This window comes from Cajanus cajan, chromosome 2 (assembly GCF_000230855.2).
Source record: "Cajanus cajan strain Asha chromosome 2, NIPB_CcT2T_4, whole genome shotgun sequence".
In the NCBI taxonomy this organism is placed as follows: Eukaryota; Viridiplantae; Streptophyta; class Magnoliopsida; order Fabales; family Fabaceae; genus Cajanus; species Cajanus cajan.
In genome coordinates, this window is record NC_138518.1 from 63841129 (window position 1) to 63864900 (window position 23772).

At 33.6% G+C, this 23772-nt stretch overlaps 2 protein-coding genes across 3 annotated transcripts; one reads left to right on the plus strand and one right to left on the minus strand.

Annotated features, from left to right (window-relative positions):
- The first annotated feature begins 6400 nt into the window (after positions 1 to 6400).
- On the plus strand, positions 6401 to 10293 carry LOC109809791 (NAD(P)-linked oxidoreductase superfamily protein). Its single transcript, XM_020373190.3, has 5 exons — positions 6401 to 6608; positions 6711 to 6939; positions 7013 to 7312; positions 8242 to 8370; positions 9802 to 10293. The coding sequence occupies exons 1-5, from the start codon at positions 6448 to 6450 to the stop codon at positions 9931 to 9933; spliced, it is 951 nt and encodes a 316-aa protein (XP_020228779.1). The 5' UTR covers positions 6401 to 6447; the 3' UTR covers positions 9934 to 10293.
- Positions 10294 to 11729: 1436 nt separating this feature from the next.
- On the minus strand, positions 11730 to 20379 carry LOC109807497 (Ankyrin repeat family protein with DHHC zinc finger domain-containing protein). Of its 2 annotated transcripts, none has more exons than XM_020370028.3 (13): positions 20050 to 20371; positions 19836 to 19976; positions 18999 to 19111; positions 18494 to 18573; positions 17648 to 17811; positions 15946 to 16084; positions 15770 to 15869; positions 15410 to 15467; positions 14941 to 15018; positions 14724 to 14822; positions 14385 to 14463; positions 14136 to 14284; positions 11730 to 12513 (listed from the first exon to the last, which is right to left on the minus strand). In XM_020370028.3, the coding sequence occupies exons 1-13, from the start codon at positions 20275 to 20277 to the stop codon at positions 12325 to 12327; spliced, it is 1617 nt and encodes a 538-aa protein (XP_020225617.1). In that variant the 5' UTR covers positions 20278 to 20371; the 3' UTR covers positions 11730 to 12324. The 2 variants fall into 2 exon arrangements, with proteins under 2 accessions (XP_020225617.1, XP_082924801.1); XM_083068675.1 differs by lacking the exon at positions 11730 to 12513 and adding an exon at positions 12691 to 12867 and having other exon boundaries at positions 20050 to 20379.
- Between the last annotated feature and the right edge of the window lie 3393 nt (positions 20380 to 23772).

The window sequence follows — 23772 nt, forward strand, 5'->3', positions numbered from 1 at the left end:
GTCAGAAAAACTTCCGACGTTAAAGCGGGAAACGTAAATTTACGTCAGCATTTAACACCGACGTAAATTTACGTCGGAGATTTTTGACCACCGACGTAAAAAAGTTGCAAAACCCAAAAAAAATTACACTAGAACGGGCCGTTCTGCAAGGAGAACAGCTCGTTCTGCAATGAGAATGACCCGTTCTGCAAGGAGAACGCCATTTTCTCCTTGTAGAACAGCCCGTTCTCCTTGCAGAACGGGCTGTTCTCCTCGCAGCACAGGTCGTTCTCCTTGCAGAACGGCCCGTTCTCCTGAGAGTCGTGTCCCTAACTTGCACTAGTAATCCATATTCAAGATCCATAAGGCCTTGTACAAATTTTGCACTCCTTGTCATACTCTGCTCCTGTCTGCAGCCAAAGATAAACATTATGATACCATGCAATCTGGTGAATAAAGAAAATAGAAAAGCGAAAGGAGTGAAGAAGATAAGAAATGAACCTTCGAACGTAGGAAAGAAGCGAAGAACGGGAAGGAAATCGGAGTGCTCCCAACCAATGGCACGCGAAACGCATGCGAAACAATGCATTTTTGAATGGAGAGGCGCTACGCAACTTAACTATGCATTTATAAAAAGCTATTTTACGTCGGAGAACAAAGGGACCGACGTAAAAAAGTTTGCATTATTTTCAAAAATGCCACCGCGTCATTTTTACTTCAGATATATTTTAGTCCGACATAAAAACACAGATGTAAAAAGCCTCTTTTGCACTAGTGCAACTTTCTAGGGACATCAAGAATGTCCAAATCTGATATCGAAAATTCTAGATATGGCTTACACAAGAAACAATATCAAAATAGGAAATTTTTTTGGAAATTAACTAAAATGTATGACTAAGACCAAAATGACTTAGTAGAACAAGTCAAAACTAATATATCATGATATGATACTAATAAAAGTCAAATAAACCAAAAATAATTCATAGAAAGATATACAAAAATTGATCTATCAAGGATCAAAGTGAAACTATCCTCCACACACACATGATTCTCACTTGAAACCAGACAATGAACAACAACAAACTAGGAACCTCCACAACAACCGACAACTCAAGCTTAATCCCAAGGTACGTAGCAACCTCTAGTTTTCGTCGCTGCAACTCTATTTGTGGAACCTATGGCAAATACTACCACCATGAGCTCGTCTATCACACCACAATGTCAAATTATTGCAGTGTGTGGAAGCCATGCAAAGACATAAAGAAGAATCCTTTGGTGCCCTTTATCGACAACGTGAGATTGATCACGTACGTTACGAAAAAAAACTTTGGGCATGTCAGGAGAACAACAACATTCACTCAAAAATTGTCGTCCCAAAAATGGAGGAGTACACGACCTTTAGATCGACCTGAGACACCCACATTGTCGTCCCAAAAATGGAGGAGTACACGATCTCTAGATCGACCTGAGACACCCACATTGCATAAAATTCCCAGCTCGATGAGGAGAGTCATTCCCTTCCTCAAGTTCCCTTAGGGCAGCTAGTCGACGAACATCACAATAATACATTCACCAACGAAACCATCATGTTGAGCTCAACATACAATACCTACAAAATAAGCACCATAAGGCAAGCCGAAATGAACATGAGCTCTCTTTAAATAAACATCGAAACAAGTTCAATGTATAATTTTATAGTTGGAAGCTAAATTAAGGAGGTTATTCTTATATTACTCCATGATATAACACTAATATCATTGCTAGCTATGTACATGCATGAAATACACTTTATTAATATTTGAATGTGTCATCCACACCATGATATGACATCACTACTAGCTATATGTACATGCATGAAGTACACTTTACTAATATTTGAATTGTTATATTCAATATTATTTTGATAAAAAATTTTTGGAAAATGCAATGAAGCTATTTATTATTTTACTATCAAAACCTTTTTTTTTTTCTTTTTTTCCTTTCCTCAAAGTTGTAACAACTATCATATGAGTCCCCTAACATCACTCATAAGTAATCATAAACTTCCAAGTTCATTTGTGATTTTCAGTATATGTATATGCGTGATTAGTTGTGTGTCGCACAGTGTGACGGCTATGTCAAGTCGTTACAATGTACCATCGAGTTTGATCAGGTCAAGTTGGCCTTCTCCTGCTTGATATCTTGACATGAATATTTTTTAAAATATCATAATCCAACATATTATATTTACTTAATGAAATATCATTACTTATTAGGATTTGTTAGGATACAAACAAGTCCCACATCGATAAAATAAAACAAGAAATAACAACTTATATAACACAAACATACTTCAATGATTTAGAGGCTTTTTGGGTAATGACCAAAAGCAAAACCGTGAGGGCTAAGGCCCAAAGCGGACAATATTTCATCATTGTGGAATATGTTTGTGAAATAACCTTATAAAAATAACTTTAATAAAATATCCTCTCAGACAAGTACCATAAATAACCTCATTAGGATTAATATTTTCACTAATCAACAATAATATCTTCATGCAATCACTGAAATATATATCTAAGATATCATATGACATCATCTAAAAATCTAGAGATATGATCAATTACTTATATATGAGGCACCACATATATATCATTCTACCATATTCTCATTATTATCCTTTAACTTAAATATTAAACTGTCTTTGTGGGTACCTCCACCACCATGGATATCAAAGCAATCAAGATGTCATCCCCACCGTTGAAGCTCTTGCAAATTTTGATAAGAACATTTGACACCCATCATGGGATTGATAGCGTTGCCGAATCACTATCAAAAGTAAACTAGATTTTCCTTAAAATTTGTAATATAAGGAACAACTTAGGTCATTTTTCTCGAAGACAAAAGTCAATTGGATCCAAAATTATCACATAATTAGAAAGGTGATTTTTATGAACAACAAAAAGAATTTAGAATATTACAAACACAAACAAATTCAATCAAAAATTATATCGATTTAAGGTTTCAATCATTAGGTAAAATTTTAACAATTCAAATTATAATCCAAATTCAATCAACCTAAATCAACATGAACGTAACCAAAATGTAGGTTTAAATCTATATCTATTGAATTTCATAAAAACATGAAACATAATCACGATCTCACAATTTCATTGAAATTCAAGAACGGTGAACAGGTCAATTTAGGTTATTTTACGTCTAAATCTAAATATAGATCTAAATCTGAAATTAATCTTCAAATATGATCCAAGTCCATTAAAAAAATTCATAATCATGAAAAATGGAAAATAGATCTAGAATAGGGAAGAAGATGGAAATATTTTCTATGGTAAAAATAAATCGGGAATTTGAATTTTACCGTAATTCATGAAACCTCGAATCGTATAAATAGATTAGTCACACATCTTCATCAAGACGTTGTAGTTCCTTTGTGTAGAAAAATTTGGCAAATGCAATGAAGCTATCTATTATTTTACTATCAAAACTTTTTTTTTTTCCTTTCCTCAAGGTTGCAACAACTATCATATGAGTCCCCCAACGTCACTCATAAGTAATCATAAACTTCCAAGTTCATTTGTGATTTTTGAGCAAACGAGCTCTCGTGCCCTTCACACAACCTTTATTCACACATGATTTTCAAGAAAACAAGCTCTCATGACCCTTACATGAACCTCTGAGTTTGTGCACAATTTCTAAGACAACGAGCTCTCACGACCTTCATTCATATGCGATTTATGAGCAAATGAGCTCGTTCGTTACATGAACCACTGACTTCGAGTGTGATTTTCAAGAAAATGAGCTCTCAAGCCCTTCACACACATTTCATTCACATGTGATTTCTAAGCAAACAAGCTCTCGTGTCCCTTACACAAACCTTCATAGTGTGTTTGGATGGAGAATTTAAATGGAGTAATTCATTTATTTGAAGAATTTCAAATTCTTTGAGGTGAAATACCTTGTTTGGATGAGGAATTTATAAGGAATTTGAAATTCAAGCATTTGTGAAATTCCTTGAAATAGTAGAATTTCAAATTCTCCCAAAAGAGTAAGAATTTGAAATTCCTCATATTTTTTTCTTCTTATTTCACTTATATATTTTATCTTATCTCTTATCTCTTCATGTTTTTAATTATTGAATATTCAAAAATATTTTTAAAATTATTAAATATTATCTAATATTAATTTTTAAAATTATTAAATATTTAAAAATTAGCAAATATTTGTTTTTATAAAATTTAATTTAAAAATCTCAACATATAAATATATTTTTAAAATCAATTTTATCATGATAGAATCAAATTATCATATCCAACCTAACAATTTAAAATTTGATAAATTTGAATTGACTTATCCAAACAAAATATTTTAAGAATGATAGAAATTGAAATCAAAGTAATTCAAATACCAAGAATTTAAAATTCCTTGAATTTGTAAAATTCTCCATCCAAACACACCATCAAGTTAATTCATGCATCATTTTTTAGCAAACAAGTTCTTATACCCTTCACATGACACTCATTTATACACAATTTCTAAGGAAACGAGCTCTCATGTTCCTTACACAAACATAGTTTGTGCGTGATTTTTAAGTGAACAAGCTATTGTGTCCTTCACAAAACCTTCATTCATATGAGATTTCTGAGCAAATGAACTCTCACGTCCCTTACACATACATCGTTCCTACGTAATTCTTGAGTAGACAAGCTATCACACCTATAACAAAGACAAATATGAAGATGACGACCAAATCACTACTAGCGAACAAAATCCAAACAAGAAAATCAACATTTTTTCATATACAAAACAACAAAACACATAGAATGCCTCTCCTATAACATGGAATGCCTCTCCTATCACCTTAGTCATCAACATCTTCAGAAGTCTTGCCCACAACAACAATATTCTAAAAAAAATTCATGCATAGCACCGAGCTTCCAAACATCACGAATTATGATAACTCCTACACTTCACAATAGTGAGTTGCCAAGTACACGCGGTGTCGAGCTCATGAGCTCTCATTACTTAACAACCAACCACAAATTTCCAAATCCCAACTCATTCCTAAAACTCCCAGACCAAGAATTCCCTCGTGCCCTGATGACTACAGTTTTCTAACTCATACATACACAATAACACAATGGGATGTCAACAACCAAACCTCTTACAATGAACAAGTTTCCATATACCACAACTACATCACAAAAGCAATAAAACAATATATGCAAACAAACATAGGCAATATGTCTGAATAGCCATTTTAAACACATTGTTCAACAATGCACTACACCACAGATCACACAAAATAGAGAGCAGTTTATACATAAGACACCTCACACAAGAAAATCATCAACCATTTGGTCATCTACGTTCTTTGCAATGGTTTCAAAATTGGCAACCTCCTTAATTAGTGGCAGATCGACCAAGACATTGGCTACTGAAACTCCATCAACATCATGGATTTCAACCACAATCTGCTCGAAAACAAGCTTGATAACACCACCCTCGACAACAAATCTCAATAGTTTCCCATTGTAGCAACCTGAACACTCGCCTCAAGCACAAAAGTTTTTTTATTTAATTCAAAAACCTCCTCAATCACCTTGACCTCAACCACTACGACTAGCCCCTCAAAACTGGTTTTTGTCTCCTCACCTTCATGTTCACTAAGGATGTTAACCTCATTCACAATAAAAATACCAAAGCCAACATTCAACTTACCATAGGGAAGCTTAGCATGAAAATTTCCACTTGGCGAATATTTTACTAAAAACATTTTACGTGCTTCTCATAAATAGCCTCCTTTGTCACTAGAAGCTTCTCATCCAAATCCTTCTTTTCGCCTAAAAGTTGTCTTATTTCAAGGGTTAGAGCACCTACCTCGTCAACAAGCCTGCCACGATACAAGCAGATCATCCCACTCAACAACAAGCTTAGCCATTTCAACAGAATGAACTCCCTTCTCCTCTAATAACCTTTTCATTTTATTTCTTACTTATTTCTTCCATCCTATCAAACACAATGTTAGTATTTTTAATTTTATAAACTTGATAACTTTTAAGTAGAAAAATAATTAACTAAAATTTATTAAAAATTACGCACTTGTATGGATCTCAAATAAAATTCAATAAATCTCATTCATGAACTCATAACTCACAATTTACAACAAATTTTAACTAATTAAAAAGATATTGCTATCACTCATTATTTAATTATTATTAGTTTAACATGTATCACAAGATAGCATTGTCATGATGTCAACAAATGAACTAATTTTTGACAAAAAGTAATTTTATACAAGAAAAAGTGGTGCAAACAGCACCACCCAAATAAAAAAGGGTAATTGGGCCTGGGTGTGTAGGATTTGAGCCCAGCCAAAAACTGGAGGGCGGGTCCACTGAAGTAACTTTCAAAATGACGATGATCATACATTGAAGATGCAATGCAAGAGAGAAAAAAAGGAAAGGAGAAATGGAGTTACGTGAGCTTGGAAGAACCGGACTCAAACTCAGTACCGTAGGTTTCGGAGCTTCTCCACTCGGCAATGTCTTCGGCACTGTTTCCGACGAACAAGCCATCGCTTCCGTCAGCCTCGCCTTTCAATCCGGCATCAACTTCTTCGACACTTCTCCGTACTCACTCTCTCATTTCCCTTTTCAAACCAATGGCATCAACGCTTTTTCATATTCAATCTCACTAACACTTTCTCTCTCTCTCTGTCTGTGAAATGGAAGCTACTACGGAGGAACACTCTCCGAAAAAGTGCTGGGGAAAGCTCTAAAGGCTCTGCAAGCTCCAAGAAACTCGTACATCGTGGCAACCAAATGCGGACGCTACAAGGAGGGTTTCGATTTCAGCGCCGACAGAGTAACGAGGAGCATAGACGAGAGCTTGGAGCGCTTGCAGCTTGACCACGTCGACATTCTTCAGTGCCACGACATCGAGTTTGGTTCCTTAGACCAGGTAGTAGTAATAATCGATTGTAAACTGGTATTGCCGTTTATGAATGTGAAGTAGTAATCGATTGTTGTGGTAGATTGTGAACGAGACGATTCCGGCGCTGGTGAAGCTGAAGGAAGCGGGGAAGACGCGGTTCATCGGCATCACGGGGCTTCCGCTGAGCGTTTTCAGTTACGTTCTCGATAGGGTTCCGCCGGGGACGTTGGATGTTGTGCTGTCGTATTGCCATTACTGCGTGAATGACTCTGCGTTGGGGGATTTGGTGCCCTATTTGAAGGCCAAAGGGGTTGGCATTATCAATGCTTCTCCGCTGTCTATGGGCCTTCTCACTGAGGCTGGCCCACCTGAATGGCATCCTGCTTCGCCGCAACTCAAGGTGTGTTTATCAATTACTGCTAGTTTTTTATTTTTATTTTTATTTTTTTATGGTCTATATAATATTTTTAATTAACTAACAATTAAAGGTTAATTTGTGCTTTGCGGAGCGTGTTTTCCATCAGTCAAACATTATTTTAACACAAAAAAAAAAAAAAAATTTAAATGTGGAAGCACTAGGTCGACCCGAGTTATAGGACAGGCCTTGCAACCAGTAGAGCAAGAGGTTTGGTTCACTGCTGGTTTTGGTTTGTGTTTGTGTTCTTATTGAAGCATGATTCAGTTCATATTAGGTGGTGAATGAGCACATAGTTGAGTTTCATTATGAAACTACATTATATTTATGTCTCTTTGTGTGTGAGAGAGGGTAAGTAAGAAATGTGTCCGTCCCAAAAGTTGCAAAAGTTTGTTGTTTGGGATTAAATTTTTTATGCACCTGCAATTTTCTTATCCAAATGCAAAATGTTTGTTTACTATAAGATCTGAGAGTGGTTAATATATGTAAATGGAAAGAAAGAGACCTAGTTCTGCTGGAAAATGTCAGTAAACAATCAAATAGAATAAAGCATTGAAATTTGAAACTTTTTTTATGAGTTAAATATAAGTTTTTGGATAAGCTAATATGAAAGAACTCCTACAAATTAGTTTATGAATAAGTTAATTTCTGCTTATTTTATTTTTTCTTATTTTTTTTCTCCTAAAAATGTTTTTGGAAAAATTTATCCAATCAAACACTTAGACAACCTATTAGAAGAATATTTCTTTCACTATTCTTTTCCCAGATTAGGGCATTATCTTTGTTAGTTTGTTCGTTCTGATCCGAGTATTGTGTCCTGCTAAAAGATGTTCTCAAACGTCTTTAAACTGCATTTCTATTGAATCTCTGTTTTATGCTTATGCTTTTGTATATTTTAATTTGGAAACTTGCAGTCCGCATGCCAAGCTGCTGCTGCTCATTGTAAAGAAAAGGGGAAAAACATTTCAAAGTTAGCATTGCAGTACAGCTTGTTAAATAAGGAAATCTCATCAGTGCTTGTAGGCATGAAATCTGTTGAACAGGTTCGGTTTAACAGTCTTGCTGAATTTCCATATTTAGTTGTATATATCTTTATTGTGAAAATCTCTGTTATTTTGTGGATAATGAGTGAAAGCTTGCTCTGTAGCTTTTGTATGGCTTAGTCTATAAAGTAGTAACCTGTGTTTGTTGTTTTCCTTGAAACACGGGGGAATCTTCCTCTGTTAAATATGTACGCATTTTTCCATCTGTCCTTTTCATACCTACCAACTAAATGATAAATAAGAAACCAGTCATGAGCATAAAGGTATATGCTAATGCAATGTCTTTTTATCTAATACTGCAAGTTAATTGACAGCACTGTATGAGTAAAATACATACTAAGGAAATTTCCGGGCTCTAATTCATGGTAGTACTGCAAAATGTAGCTGTTTGTTTTACTACTTAATTGACAGCACTCTTTTCCATTTGATTATACGTCTTTTATCATATAATACCATGTTATTTTGGAGTATCGATGGAGTTCATAGAAAGTCCTTTAAGAGTTGATATTGTTGTTTTGCTGAGCTGTTAAAACAGAAGTGATATAAATATTCTGTACTTTACTGTTCCTACGCTATAAGATGAAACATGAACATTCTAGCAGGATGATTATGTGAATCTATATTGTGTTCCAGCTTTTTCTTTGAAGGTTTTGACTATCAAGGGGCGGGGAGGAAAGACATATTCTCTGGCATCTTTTTCTTTCTATTGTACGGATATTTAAAAACAGTTTACAAGCAACAGACGCTTGTTATGTTCAAATGGTTTGCGTACGGTTCTGCTATTCATACTTAATTATCAATTGGGCAAAGGCCAATGCAACGTAATTAGGATGTACTATAGGAAGTTGTATGAGTAGGTAAACATGTTTATATCCTCTCATACTCCACCAACAAATTCAATTAACTCAGATAGCTAGTGCACCCCAGTTGGGTTCACTAGGTCCGTAAAGTATTATTGGCAGTTGGCACATCGTTAAATAATGATCCACATAGTTTATTAACTATTAGCTACTATAATCAATAATGTGTCGATACATTATTATTTGTTAGCCTAGTACACCTAACTTTGGTGAAACTGGTTTATGCAAAATTTTATCGAGTTCAGTTTGTGTAATACTCCTTCCATCTCAAATTGATTATAGTTTTAGTATTTGAAAAATGTGTCAAAATGACTGATGTTGTCAAGTTTGTGTAATATTAATTTTTTTTTTCCTAATTTGTACCCACATTAATTTTTCAATCACAACAATTAAAAGCAATGTATTTATTGAGAGGGTAAAATTATTTTGGTAAAATTGTATTTAAAAGTGATATATTTATTGTTGTTTTAAACTGTGTAAATTTCTTAAATAGTCATTTTGGGACGGGGAAGTATGAATTAGTCACTTAAAACGAATGACCTGTTCTAACTGGGACAATTTAACAAATTAGGTGGAGGAAAATGTAGCTGCGGCAAGAGAACTTGCAACTTCTGGAATTGATGAGGAGGCTTTGTCTGAAGTTGAAGCTATTCTAAAGCCTGTTAAAAGCCAGTCATGGCCTAGTGGAATCCAGCAGAGCTGATGTTTATTCTACTGCATGGTATTGGCTATGGAGACATCCGCGCCTGTTGTTGAGGATGTTCTTTACACCTGTAATCCCATTAAGATAAATAACTCTGACAGCTACTAAGATCCACTATCTAAATAATTCTTGTTTATAGTCTAGACTCTAGAGTGCGTTCAATAATACATTTCTCAATGCGTCATTATTCAATGCTCTTCATCTTCGGCTTCTGGAGAGTAAGGACCTGTCTTCTAGGTGTGCCAATATATATATATATAGTGGCCTTCTTATGGCTTTGATCTCTATTTGGATGAAGCTAGAATTGTTGTTTGAACTGTTTTGTAAAAGCAATTAAGAAATGGCAATAATTTGTTCTCCCTTGGGTGCATTTTTTTTTTAATTTACTATAAATTTCTGCATTGGCTTGTGATGATTATTTTTTTTTTGAAAATCATTTATTCTTATGATAATTATTTTTAAAATACGAGTAATGTTATCTTATTAGTTGATAATGTAAAATTTGTTACACTTACTGAAAATTAAATTCATTTTAAAAAAAATGAATATTGCATATTTTTGATCCGTTATCTAGAAAATGATGCAATTAAAGTTAATTTACTGAGATGAGATAAAATATGAGCTATCTATTCATGATTTTGAAATATTGGTTGTATGAATGAGAAAAATCCTTGAAATTTTCATTGAAGTGATTTCAATCAGAATATTAACCTCCAGTTTCGAATTTCCAACGATGCATGCATAGTATATTCAAAGAAGAATATTTCTCTTTTATTGTAGACTCATACGGATGTAATCGTATCTGTTAGTCCTCCGTGCTATTATAAATATGTTGTCTCCTTGTCCTCACAAGTACAACAAACAATATCAACTCTATTACCTTCTCGCATTTATGTGTGAGGAACTCAGAACAATGAGCAACTCAAGTTCAACATTGGGCCTCTGAAAGCCCTCGTGCAGGCCTTCTTCAAGTCCATCGTAAACATTATTTATTATAATCGCTTGAAATTCATCATGAACACTTGCGTTACTAACATTCATAATGCGAATAAGCAATAGTCACCGTTCCTCAACTCTACGTGTTTACAATTTAAAATGGAGCTAGTATACAAACCATGAAGACGAAGATGACTTTGTTGAGATAACTCAAACTACTTTCACTTTAAAACAATGACTTTGTTGCATTTGCATTTTATGTATTAGAAAGTAAAATCACATTCTAATGTTTTAAAACAGATAACCAAACCCATAAAAATTAAACTACAAAACCTCGTCTGAACTGAACTCGAAATTTAAAGTCTAAAGTACCAGCCAAATACTTTCCTTTTTTACTTTTATGTTTTCAAGGATAATTACAAAGATACACTTTTTTTCCTTTATACCTGCCTGACAAGACTTGATACACGAGTCAACCAAATTATCATTACCTTTTTTTTCATAGCTACCTCCAATTAGTTTATTTTAATGTAGTAAAATTAATTTTAACCTGTTAAAGGTAATCAAAATATTTATTAAAACTCATCTAAATCATAAATTTAATTGAAAGATTTAATTTTAAAATGGGAGAATTGATTTTTCATCACCAACAAATATATATAAAATATAAACTGTAGGGCGTTTGGACTACCTTTATCTTGTATTTTTAAATACACAACTTTGTTCCTGCTTTCAAAAATTTTGCAAATAGTGAAAAGGGGGGGAGGGGCGGAGTATTTGGTCATGTCAAAGACGACAACGTCGACAAGAGACTGCAATACCTTCAAAGGATATAATGAAGAAAATCACTAATGCTCAAAGAAAAATCAACCGAGATTTTTTATCATAGGAGAGGCAAGACACTGTAATACCTTCACAGTATATTTTAAAGAAGATCACTCTTTACAGCCAAGATTTACATTATACAACAATATAATTGTGTCTCTTACCATCGAATTTGCACTTTCCCGAGTTGTATAGATCCCACGTCAACGGAAGGTTAAGAGTAAAAACCATGCTGTAAATCGAGAGGCGGCAAACGTAAACCTCAAGACCAACACGGTCAAAGCTCGTTATCATTTTCCACATCTTACACCAACCCATTTTTCATTCATGCCAAGCATACCATTGAAGTCAAAAGACATTTGTTCTAGCCCTTTAAATACACTTCCTTAAAAAGTAATGGATATCCCACCAAACAATTGCACAACTGTCAGAATGAGTGTATCAACAAATAATTTGTATTTTCTGGTGGCCCAAAAGAAAAATGTTTTATTTCTTTGTGCTCTGTAATAAAATGTACATGTGTCAGTGAATGAACAGCCAAGCTGTAAATGACTATCATCTACATATCTACCATTTAGAACTAGGTGATAATATAACAAAGGATGCATGAACACGGCATGGCAGAATGTTCTAAGTTGCAACCTGCTGTAGTGGAGGCCAAGTAATATTATCATCATTTGTATAGCCCAGAAAAAGGAAGTCAGCACAATTCTTCCAACAACCGTGGTTATATGGGTTTCTGAACCGCCCATCAGGACCACGAAGATAATCATAACGAGAGGAATTTGCTAGTTCATTTGTGGTCACATTTCGAGCAATCTGCATTACAATTTACAAACATGAATAACCTTCTACAGTTACTATCTTGAAGGTGTTTGAGTAACAGAAAATTAGAAACTGAATGTGATCGAGTGAGATGCTTGTGCACAATGATGTATATTTCAAAGATTTCAGTTCAGTGTAAAAAGAATGAGGTAAGTTGCTCAACTGAAGGAATGTTGCAAACTACTTTGACAATATACCAATACCATTCACGGATCTCCTTTTCCTAACGGTGACCTTTCATTTTTGGAGAAAGGTAAACAAATACAGAACATATGAATTCCTGCACATGAAAAGGTGGCTTCCGGCAAAGGGAAACTTGTCTCTTTCTCCAAAAATGACACTCATTTCCTAAATAAAAGGAGAGGATCAAGATGTATCATTGACTATTCCATGTTGGGGAGTTATAATAATGAGCAGATTAGAAGTTCGCAATGAGCACAAGAAGCAACAGTGGGAAGATAAGAAGGCAAATTTATTGGGGGAAAATTGAGCACCAGAATACAAAATACACAAAAGAATTGACAGAATTGGCGAACAAGTGAACGCTAAGGTGAATGTTGAAAATAATGAAACCATATGAACTTTCAAGAGTTTACATTAATAGAACATAAGAAGAAATAAATACCATTGTCAAAGTGTGCATTTACATAGGAGTGATAAATGGATGGATTGGATAATTTTTTAGGCGAATTATAATGGATTTGATAAAAATAATCCATTTAGATTCATTAAAAATTAATATAAAAATTCAATTCATCCAATTCATCAACGATTTTTTCATGGATGGATATCCTATTCATCCATATAAATAATGTTTTAAAAATTAAATAATTTTTATTATTGGAAACATTTTATTCTCTCTTTTTTTTACAAGTCATTACATTCTTATATAGTCTTTTAAAATTCACAAGACACCTTTTTTTTTTTGTCAAAATAGTCTTTTAAAATCTAAATTTAAGTAACATCACATATTGTGATCCAATGGATTTTGAAAAAATAGTAGATGGACCACTAACCACCCATAAAATTAAGCCGATGGATTAGATCCAATCCATTATTTATTTTATTGTAGTGGATGGATTTAATCTAATTACTTGTAAATGGATTAGATGGATGATGGATAAATGAATTCATTTGTCACTACAACATTTCCAGAAGTGAGGATTGTCAACCATTAGTTCATTGTAAGAAAATTTGAAGAGCAACTGATAAAGAGAAAACTATGGCATTCTGAAAAATCCATACTGACGGAAAGGATTGCCAATTAGAAGCAAATGTAACCTGGGATAAAAATGATGGTACTGTAGAATTCATGACATCATATGAAAGATTGCAAGTAATTTTGTCATTGGATCTGTTAAGAACCAACACACCCAACTCCTTTGATAATTTGATTAAAAGGAGTAGGGATTGCGAGGGAGAGATATTGTGTCATTTGTGAGGTGCAGACCCATCAGAAAATCTAGTCATTCTAACAAATATTTTCCCTTCTTGGTATATTTTAATAAATATTTATCAATAGTTCTTTTCAGTAATTTTTCACCAACACATTTGGTGATGCAGACCTAAATGACTATTGGTTGTGAAAAAAAGGCGATTATGGATAAAGCAATCACCATGGAAGCCTGTGTTATCGTTAATGTTGTAGCCGCAATGAAGACAACAGCGTCCACCACCAAAAACACAATTACACCTTGATGTCTTACTAGCACATAATGGATCCATGTTTCTCCTGCCAGTAATGATGGTGTGGATGTGCAAATTCCTGTCATGGAAAACAAGGCTGTTATATAATTCAAGCAAAATAATAAATCATACAATTTCAATATGTAGAATGGTGCAAAAAAGAGATCTTCAAGACATACTTTGAATTGCAATGGCAGCAGAAAGGGTAGAAGTCAAAGTTCCCAGGCAGATAAAAATAAAGAAATCTCTTTTGTTCCTCTGCAAGATGCATACCAAGTATGATATTAAGGCTCGTAGTATGCAGACTGAGGAAAAGAAGAAAAACAACTCTTGGTTTGAACAGAAAATTCAAATAGAGCATCTTATTTCCAAATAAAAAATATTGAGGAAGGAAAAAATCTAATTGATTTATCACATATCCATCTATTATAAGTAGAACCGAAAAAATAAAATAAATCTTATAAGAATACACTTTTTGATCTCATGGGCAACAATTGAAATAGCATAATAATCCTTACCTTCCCAACACAGTTAGAAATCCATGGACAATGGTGGTCGAACTGTTCCACACATCGCTTACAAGTAGGGCAATGCTTAGATCGGACAGGCCTTATTATCTGATGATACAATTCGAGAAAACCTGATAAGCGATAGCTTATTTTGAGAATCTAATAAAGTAAAACATAAAAGTTTCAACACTAGACTTTTTAAATACTCAAAAGATTATGTGTAAACCTTGCAGGTAGGGCAAAGTTGAGACCAGTTTCCCATCCAAACAGAGGAACTATTCAGATCAATATTCAATAAAGGATCCTGCAGAATATAAAACATACAATTTAGAGATTCTAGAACAAACAACAGTAAATAAGTGTATATTATAGGTAAAAGGTGCATTCATATAAAAGATATAAACAATCATATGTTTTTGTCAATGCTCTAGTGAAATCTTAAGGAGTTGTATCAAGTATTGATGTCACATGCATCACATCCATCGTCAGCTGAAATAAAACCAAGTCATTTCTAACTATATGATATCTAAGTTGCAACATGTGCGATTGCAGTGTAATTGCAATGTTCATATGTTTATACCCCAACATACTACCATAAAATAAATAAATAAATAAGAAAGAGAGGAGCCGTCCAAAATGATAGTTCACTCAAAAGCAACATTGTTTTACACAACAGCCATGAAATAACCACATACCTCAGTATCACTTTGAGTGCCCAAGTCTCCTGGCCGTTTTATATAACCTGGATCTTTACTGCATAGGATTGAAATAGCATCAATAAACTAGCGTAGATTGAAAGTTTAGAATTAAACTCAAAAGATTTTTTTTATATTTCAGCACAGATTGTCAAGTTTTAGTCCAAAGTCCTAACTCTTGGATCCAACTTGAGTTCCTAAAGAATTTTATTTGAGCATTCACATCATAACAACAGGCATGCATCAGTAGAAGGTATTCATTCAAAGCATATAATATCACACAAATACGAGGAAAGTACATATATGTATATTACCATATCACACAGAAAAACAGAAAGAATACATGACAAAGAAGATTACCTACTACACCTATAGAACATAATAAGGGCACCAAATACCAGAGAAAGTGCTGTCCACGACCAAAGTCCAACAATGGCAGTAATCTTTTTAAGGTTAGGAGCTGGAATTAGTGAAAATATTCAGTCAAGGTTCATCACAGAAAAGGATAGCAAACTGGCATACAATTTTTAAAATACCTGCAACAACACAGTTGACGAAGAGGATTGTGAGAAAGATTATAATACACAATAAGATGGGAGCATAACCAATATCTGTCACCATCCCACAACAAAGTTTCCCTCTCCAGTAGTTGTTATGAGCCCGTTGTTGATTTGACTGCAAAAATATAACACTATAATCAGTTACATAGGCAACAAGAGTATAACTGCATAAACAAATTGCAACATGTCACTGTTCCTATGCATTTTTCAGAAGCAAAATTTAATGGTTAAAGCCAACAGTATCATCATTCATCATTCTAAAATTAATTTATCCATTTCTGCCAGATACAATATACTTCCATTTTTTCACCCAACCTAACTTCAGAAGAGTAAGCAAACTCAAAGTACCACCATGGTTAATTATTATCAGTCAAAAAGTATACAAGAGTAAGTAGCAATGCAAAGTAATGCAAAAAGCAGATCACTTTATTGGTAATTCAGTTCAATGATGGCAAATATTGATTATTAACATTACTCCTACATTACCTATAACACTACCAAATACAGCTAAACTATGTTGCTTACAAGGATACTTTTTTTAATAACTTAACATACATCCTTTTCTCACATCTTAAACACCTGAATACTAAGAAACAACTCCTATTTTATCCTAGCATCATGATCAGTACAGTAATATTTAAGGATGTGTTAGGGTAAACAACTGAACTTAGCACATACTCAACAAGTGCTTTGCATGTAATGTAAGCACTTATGTGTAATTTATTTCTATCACTAAAAAGTAGGGTTAAACTATTTTTATCACCTACCTTGTAGAGCTTATTGAGATAAGTTGAAAACAGCTTATGGACATATCATAATCTATTTTCATAGGTGTTGAGATCCAACATCAACTAAAGATATGGTCAATGTAGTCCTTATAAGGCTTGAGTCATCCTCACCTCACAAGTCAACTTTGTGAAATTGAGTTAGATGATAAACCCAAATTTTAAGATAATATCATAATCTATCCACGGACCACAATTCGTTATTGGCCCCATATTTGCCCATTCTCTAGATATCTATTACTAGGCATGAAGGGGGTGGTGTTATTGGGTCACCCACATTTGTCTTATGGGTGAGGGGGTGTTTAGATCTCACATCAATTAGAGATATTGTCAATGTAGTCTTTTTAAGACTTCAACAGTCCTCAACTTACACCCAGCAGCCTAAGCTTTTGGGTCCATCCTCCGGGTGTTCATTCTTATAGGTGAGGGGGTGTTTAGATCTCACATCAATTAGAGATATCATCAATGTAGTCTTTATAAGACTTCAACAGTCCTCAACTTACACCCAGCAGCTTAAGCTTTTGGGACAGTTGGCTAATGAAATGGAATCAAAAAGCCCCTATGACCATGTGGCCTAAATCCTAATTTCCCCTAATTATTTTAAAATTTAAAATAAAATTGTTAATTTCAGCACAAGGTTAGGTAGGACTGTGCATTGTCCATATTTCATGACCAAAGGGTTCTTGCATAAGGTATTAGATATAAATATCATTCATGTGCCTTCACCCAATAACTCAAGATTTTGGGATAGTTAGTTCATGAGATGTATGTTTACCCGTGATCTCCTGCACTTGGCAAGACTAAATTTAACAATATCAATTACAACAAGTCTCATCAAGAATGTTCTTAAAAATTTACAGAATCAACAGCCTCATTAATACAATGTTACGTACAAGGAAAGGAGCGACATGCCGATGACCTTTATCATATGCAAGCTGTACAGGAGTGTGTCCAGCATTGTCCTTCACTGACAATTCTTCCTTTGTGCCTGCATGTACAAGCACAGCGCATGCCTCTGCATTTCCTCTTAAAGCAGCCCAGTGCAATGGTGTACAACCTAAACCAGTTTTATTGAGTGATTATCTTGGGGAAAAAACAACTGAAACTTGAAAAATAAAATAAAATAAACCTGTTTCAAAAATTTTCATTAAATAACTTTAATCTAATGTAATACTCCCTCCGGTCCTTTTAATAAGAAACAAGTTATAGTGCAAAATACACTATCACTTGTTTCTTATAAAAGGGACTGGAGGTAGTACTTAATAATAACATTCAAACTTTTACGACTTTATCTCAAATGTCAAGAACATAAAACCTCAAATCTGTGCTCCGAACAAACTCTTGAAACTATAGACAGGTCTGAAGCATCCTAAATTTCAAATAGATAAGTTCAGCATATGAACCCCCTTGAACCAGAAGTATCAAGATCACGAAATCATTGTGTACATGATATCCATAGTAATGCATAATAATAATTAAACCTTGTTCAATCTCATATATTATTCAAGCAAAGCTTATTTAGTACTCATTACCAAAAATATGAATTCCATATTACATCTGCTGCCATCCTAAAGAATAGCTAATCTCAGCATATTATAGGCTGGCTTCAAATATGTTTATGCTGGACTGTCTTGACCAAATACTAAAAACTAGAGAGAGAAGAGAGATTTCGTATATATATAACATATAATTGGGAACCTATAAAAATGTAAAGGAAATTAAATGCCAACTTGGTATACCATCTTTATCTTGCCTTCCTTGACTTGCATCTCTAAATAGGAGCAATCTTATTGTGTCGGCAAATCCCTTATATGCAGCCCTGGCCATGAGAATTAAATAAGTCAAATAAGCAAGAAAAAAAATCATTCTCTTGAATGGATTTAGTTTGCTGAATAAGCAACCATACCATTACTATTAGAAACAATCATTTAGGGTGAGCTTCAGCAATTTGAACAATACATTTACAAACCTAAAGTACATCAAAACTCTATGAAGTGCATGGAAACATTCCATTGGTCAATACTCCATTAAATTAATTGGTTTAGGAAAAAAAATATAAATTTTAGCCAAAGCATAATCCACATTATGTATTTAAATGAGAGATTTGAACTAATTTTATGAGTGCATCTGTGCATCAAAAGCAAAGGAAAGAAACAAATGGTGGAACCATGACATTGACAATCAAGTAATTATCAAAATAAGGTTTCTTCACCATGCATAGCAATCAAAAGTTTCATGGCATACCAATGAAGAGGACTCCTTCCATCATTATCAGGCACATCAAAATCAGCATGGTACTTTACTACTATGTGATTTAGAAAAGCTGTCTGTCCATACTGTGCAGCAACATGAACTGCCTGCAGGGACCATTTAACCATGAAAATAGCACAACACTGGAAACATTTAAACAGGTGGTAAGCAGAATAAGTTCAGGGTTTTCCTTATACAGAAACAGGTGTTAATCAATCTCACACTGTAACCCACATGCTTGCCTATTTTGTACCCAAATACCAATACAATTTATAAGAAATTACATTTATTCAAAGGAAAAAAAAAACACTAAATTGGCGATAATTAAAATCTAGATATCTTTTTATAATCATTATAATTTATAAGTAATCTTCTAATCATTGATATTGAAACAAGTCCCAGTTTCATAAACTACACTCCTGTCTTGCTTCTTTTTACCTAACATATATTGCTTATTCGCTAAAACGAGATGAATACTTGTGTGTTAAAAAATTACTATAACTTTTCATCAATAAATCAGGTGTAGTTGTGATACTCAGATATTTGGATATAAAACAAAGAATAAAAATTGGGTACACAGTCACCATTCAGACCTATAGAGTTGGATACGGGTGGTTAGTAAACAATTAACATTAGAAAAAAAGCTGTTGGCATGAATTGAAAAGCGGTCAATAATCCAAACTAGAATATGGATTTGGAAGCAAGAATTTTTAAATGTTAAAACCCACAATCCAACCCATGCCTACCTAATCGACTTCCCTAACTAGAAAAAAGAAGCAAATGGTCCTGAAAATTTGATGGAACATATCCATTTGAAGTCTTAAACAATACCCGGTATCCATTCACGTCAGCAGCTTCAACCCGAGCACCATTCTCCAGGAGCACATCAGCAGCAGCAGTTGAACCGCGAACCGCCGCCCAATGCAACGCCGTTTGCTGCATGCTGTCCTTAGCATTCACATCCGCACCATGCTGCGAACGAAGTAGGGTCCAAATTAAAGCACATTGAATTCATGCACACATGAATTTCGAATTCCGAGCTAACCTGAATGAGATAGTGCGCAATGTCGTGGAAGTTGTTGAGCGAGGCCCATTGAAGAGCGTAGTAGCCGCTAACATCGGGAACGGAAACGGAGGCAGCGTGGCGTTCGACGAAGGTTCGCAATTTGTGGAAGTCGCCGTGAGCAGAGGCGGTGAAGACGTCGAGGATCGGAGGTTGGTCGGTGGGTTTGGAGACCGACGTTGATACCACCTCGATCTCCGACGAAGCCATTTGTTAGGGTTTCACTTTCAGAGGCTACTTTCAACTTTCATTCCTCACTCCCTTCTTCCTCATTCTTCTCAACCCAACCTCCATCTTTTTATTATTATTATTTTATTTTTATTTTCAATTAGATTCTTTCATGCGAAAATCTCTATTATTAAGATCTCATATCTTTATTATTATTATTATTATTATTATTATTATTATTATTATTATCATTATTTAAATCTTTTTTCTCTTGTTTTATTTAAAAACTCAGCTTATATTATACAGAAATATCAATATTAAGATACAAGTTCTAAAATCAAAACAAATGTCATATAGCAGGATGCAAACTCAATATTATATAATGAGAGTATTAATGAATTTGAATTATCATGCCAACTCACTTTAATGAACATCCTAATTAATTTCTTATTAAAACAATATTTTTTTTAATTCTTTAAATATGAATTAAATTTTTTTATGATCTTTTAAATTTAAAGTAATTTTTTAATGTATGTAGTTAGAAAAGAAAAAAAAAATTTTAATATCACATAAAATCAATCTATCATATCACTTTTAAATAGAAATATCACGTCAAATTTAATTCACAATGCATAATTAACTTAATTTTAAGTTCTTATATTCTCTATTTGCTTTATTATATTTAGTATTCTTTTACTTGCAAATCAAAAAAAAATATATATATATATATATAACAAAAATTATTAAAATTCCAAAGTTGTCAAAATGTAACTTTTTGCAACAATTTGCAAGTCAAAATTAATATATCACTTGCAATATCATTAAACTTGATTCAAATTAATTCGATTAACAGCCCCTTTGCCATGCATTATTAGGCTTTACAATTGCATCATGATATACATGTGTCAAACTTTATATACACTTAGTTATGATGCAATGGTAAAGCATAATGAGTCGTATTTTGACACTTTTTTTTGATAAATATTTTTCCCTCGTGCTGTGTTATCCAATGCAAATTCATTTTTACCCTACTCAAATTTTATTCTAACAACATGTTTTAACCTTTATTTTGACCAACGCTAAAGGACATGTTATAGTAGTAATTACAACGTTAATCCCTAGAATGTGAAACATTAACCTAAGAAATATTGTTTTCATAAACTGAAACATAGGAGACTAGGGACGGAGCCAGGATTTCAATACTGGGGGTGCCATATAGGGGGTGCCATATAGTAATATACATATGAGTTTATATTAAAAATATGAGTTTATATTAAAAATAGGGGGTGCCATATAGTAATATATATGTATATAAAAAAAAATTAAAATTGTTGGGGGGGCCGTGGCACCCGTAGGTCCCCCCTTGGCTCCGTCCTTGTAGGAGACGGTACACGTTGCCAAGATAAGAGCTAAAAGATGGACAAAACTCTTAAAATATAACGCTAGTATTTAAATTTCAATGGTCATAGTTTGGAACAAATTGTGCCTGGAATGGCAAAAAAGATATAAAGAAATCAACGTCCTTGGGATTAACGAGATATGATAATGTTTCGAATATTTAATCATCAATTGGAAAAGTTTTGGTAAAGGCCAAACTAAATTTATTTAACAAAAGAGAGAAAGGGAAAGAAAATAAGTATAAGTGTATAACCGATTATATATTTTGTTTTATAAATATAAGAATGATTACTCATATGATAATAAAATTTAAACTTAAAATATTAGAAATATCACTTCAATCTTTTACTATCAATTTTAATAGTATTTTTTTGTTTTTATTATATAAGAAAGTATAATTCTATTTCATAAAGTGGTACATTTACTCATAACTTTATAATCAAATGAAAGATAAACTTTAACTAAAATAAGAGATAAACTTTAATTTTTAGTTAAAGAACACGAGTAAAAATATACTTAAACTAACGAATTTGGGTACTTAAATGTTATAAATTATATATAGTGATGTCTATATCTCGTCATTTATCCACCATTGTTAATGTCTCGCATAGTGTTTTCTTATTTTGTTTTGTTTCCCTCTAGTTATCCATGAAGAAAGAGTTTGAACATTTTCCTGCGCCCGAGTACATTTGAATGATTTAATGAAACTGCTACTATGTCTGAGCAGCAATAGACACGACATGCTTGTATAACATGCCAGATATATTCTACTTTATTGGACCACAATTCTTCAATTAGCAAACTTTGTTAACTTAGATATTGATTCTTTCTTGGATAACAGAATCTGTTTCTGAAAGTGTCATCTAATTCAACAATGCTCAAAGGCTTTGGAGGAATTGAAGGAAAGATTTTCAAAAGGGGACTACTTCAGGTTTTCAGACTTACTGCAAAAAATCCATTCCATCAAGCAAGTAGACCGCACTATATAGACTATTTTATTGAGCTAAAGATCCTATAGGAAGAATTGGAGTCATTGAGACCAACACCAACTTGTACATATGATGTTAGATGTTCGTGTGATCTTTCCACCAAAGTAAAAGATTACAAGGACACCGAATATGTCACATGCTTCCTCAAGGGTCTTAATTAATGATCAATACAACACTCTCAAGAGTCAAATTTCCGTATATTAAATATATTAGTGACAACTAACAAGAAAGATTGAAACGAGTTATCTCTTATCATCATTAATATGTCATTGTGGCAGTTAAAGATGATAAATAAATTTATATTCATGAATATTGTTCGATCTGTTCTGATTTTGATAAAAAATATTTGATTTGAATGCACATAGATAGGAGGAGATCGAGAATAGAGACGAAAATACCAAAATCCGTACTCATTCCACCCGATTACCATCCCTAGTGGCGGCCTCATTTGTCTGGTTGTAAACTTAAATTTGGTGAATTATGCTTTGAACTCATTAAAAAGATCAATTCCTGCAGTAGAACTGTTGCTTTTAAGTGTACTCATATAGTTCTATTTATGAGTTTGCAAACACTACACTACTGTTAATCGGTCGTGGATGATAAAAGAAAATTCTGGTTAAGAAGTATAAAAGCGACACTTGGAAATATAAATTGATTGTTGGGGCATGCAGTTGACACAAAAAGAAGCATTAAGAAGTCATTAGAAGCAGTTTTACAGATTTGTACAAACTGAAATGGTTATGACAAATTGTTATATCATGTACATGAGTAGTGGGTACTTACAAGGTCATATGAAATTCAGAAAATTACAAAAGGAGCAATAAAGTATTAAAAGTTGAAGGATCATGACTAGCAGCTACAAAGTTGAAGGGCTTGTTCGAATCTCTTATCTACGGTAGAAGGATGAAGCACGCAGTGCGATTGAGGTTGAATCCTATTATTTTCTGATTGGGAAAGCCATTTGAGTGCAGAATGTTTGAACCTAGAAAGAGTTGTTACAGATGATGATGAGGGTAGCATGTTAGTGAGTGATGGGGCGTGTGTTTTGCCATTGTGAGAGAGCAAGAGCATTGCTGCTGTAGGAGCCATGGATAATGGATAAGGCAAAGTGATGTGAAATTGGTATTTGTACTCTCATAGAGGGTAGTAT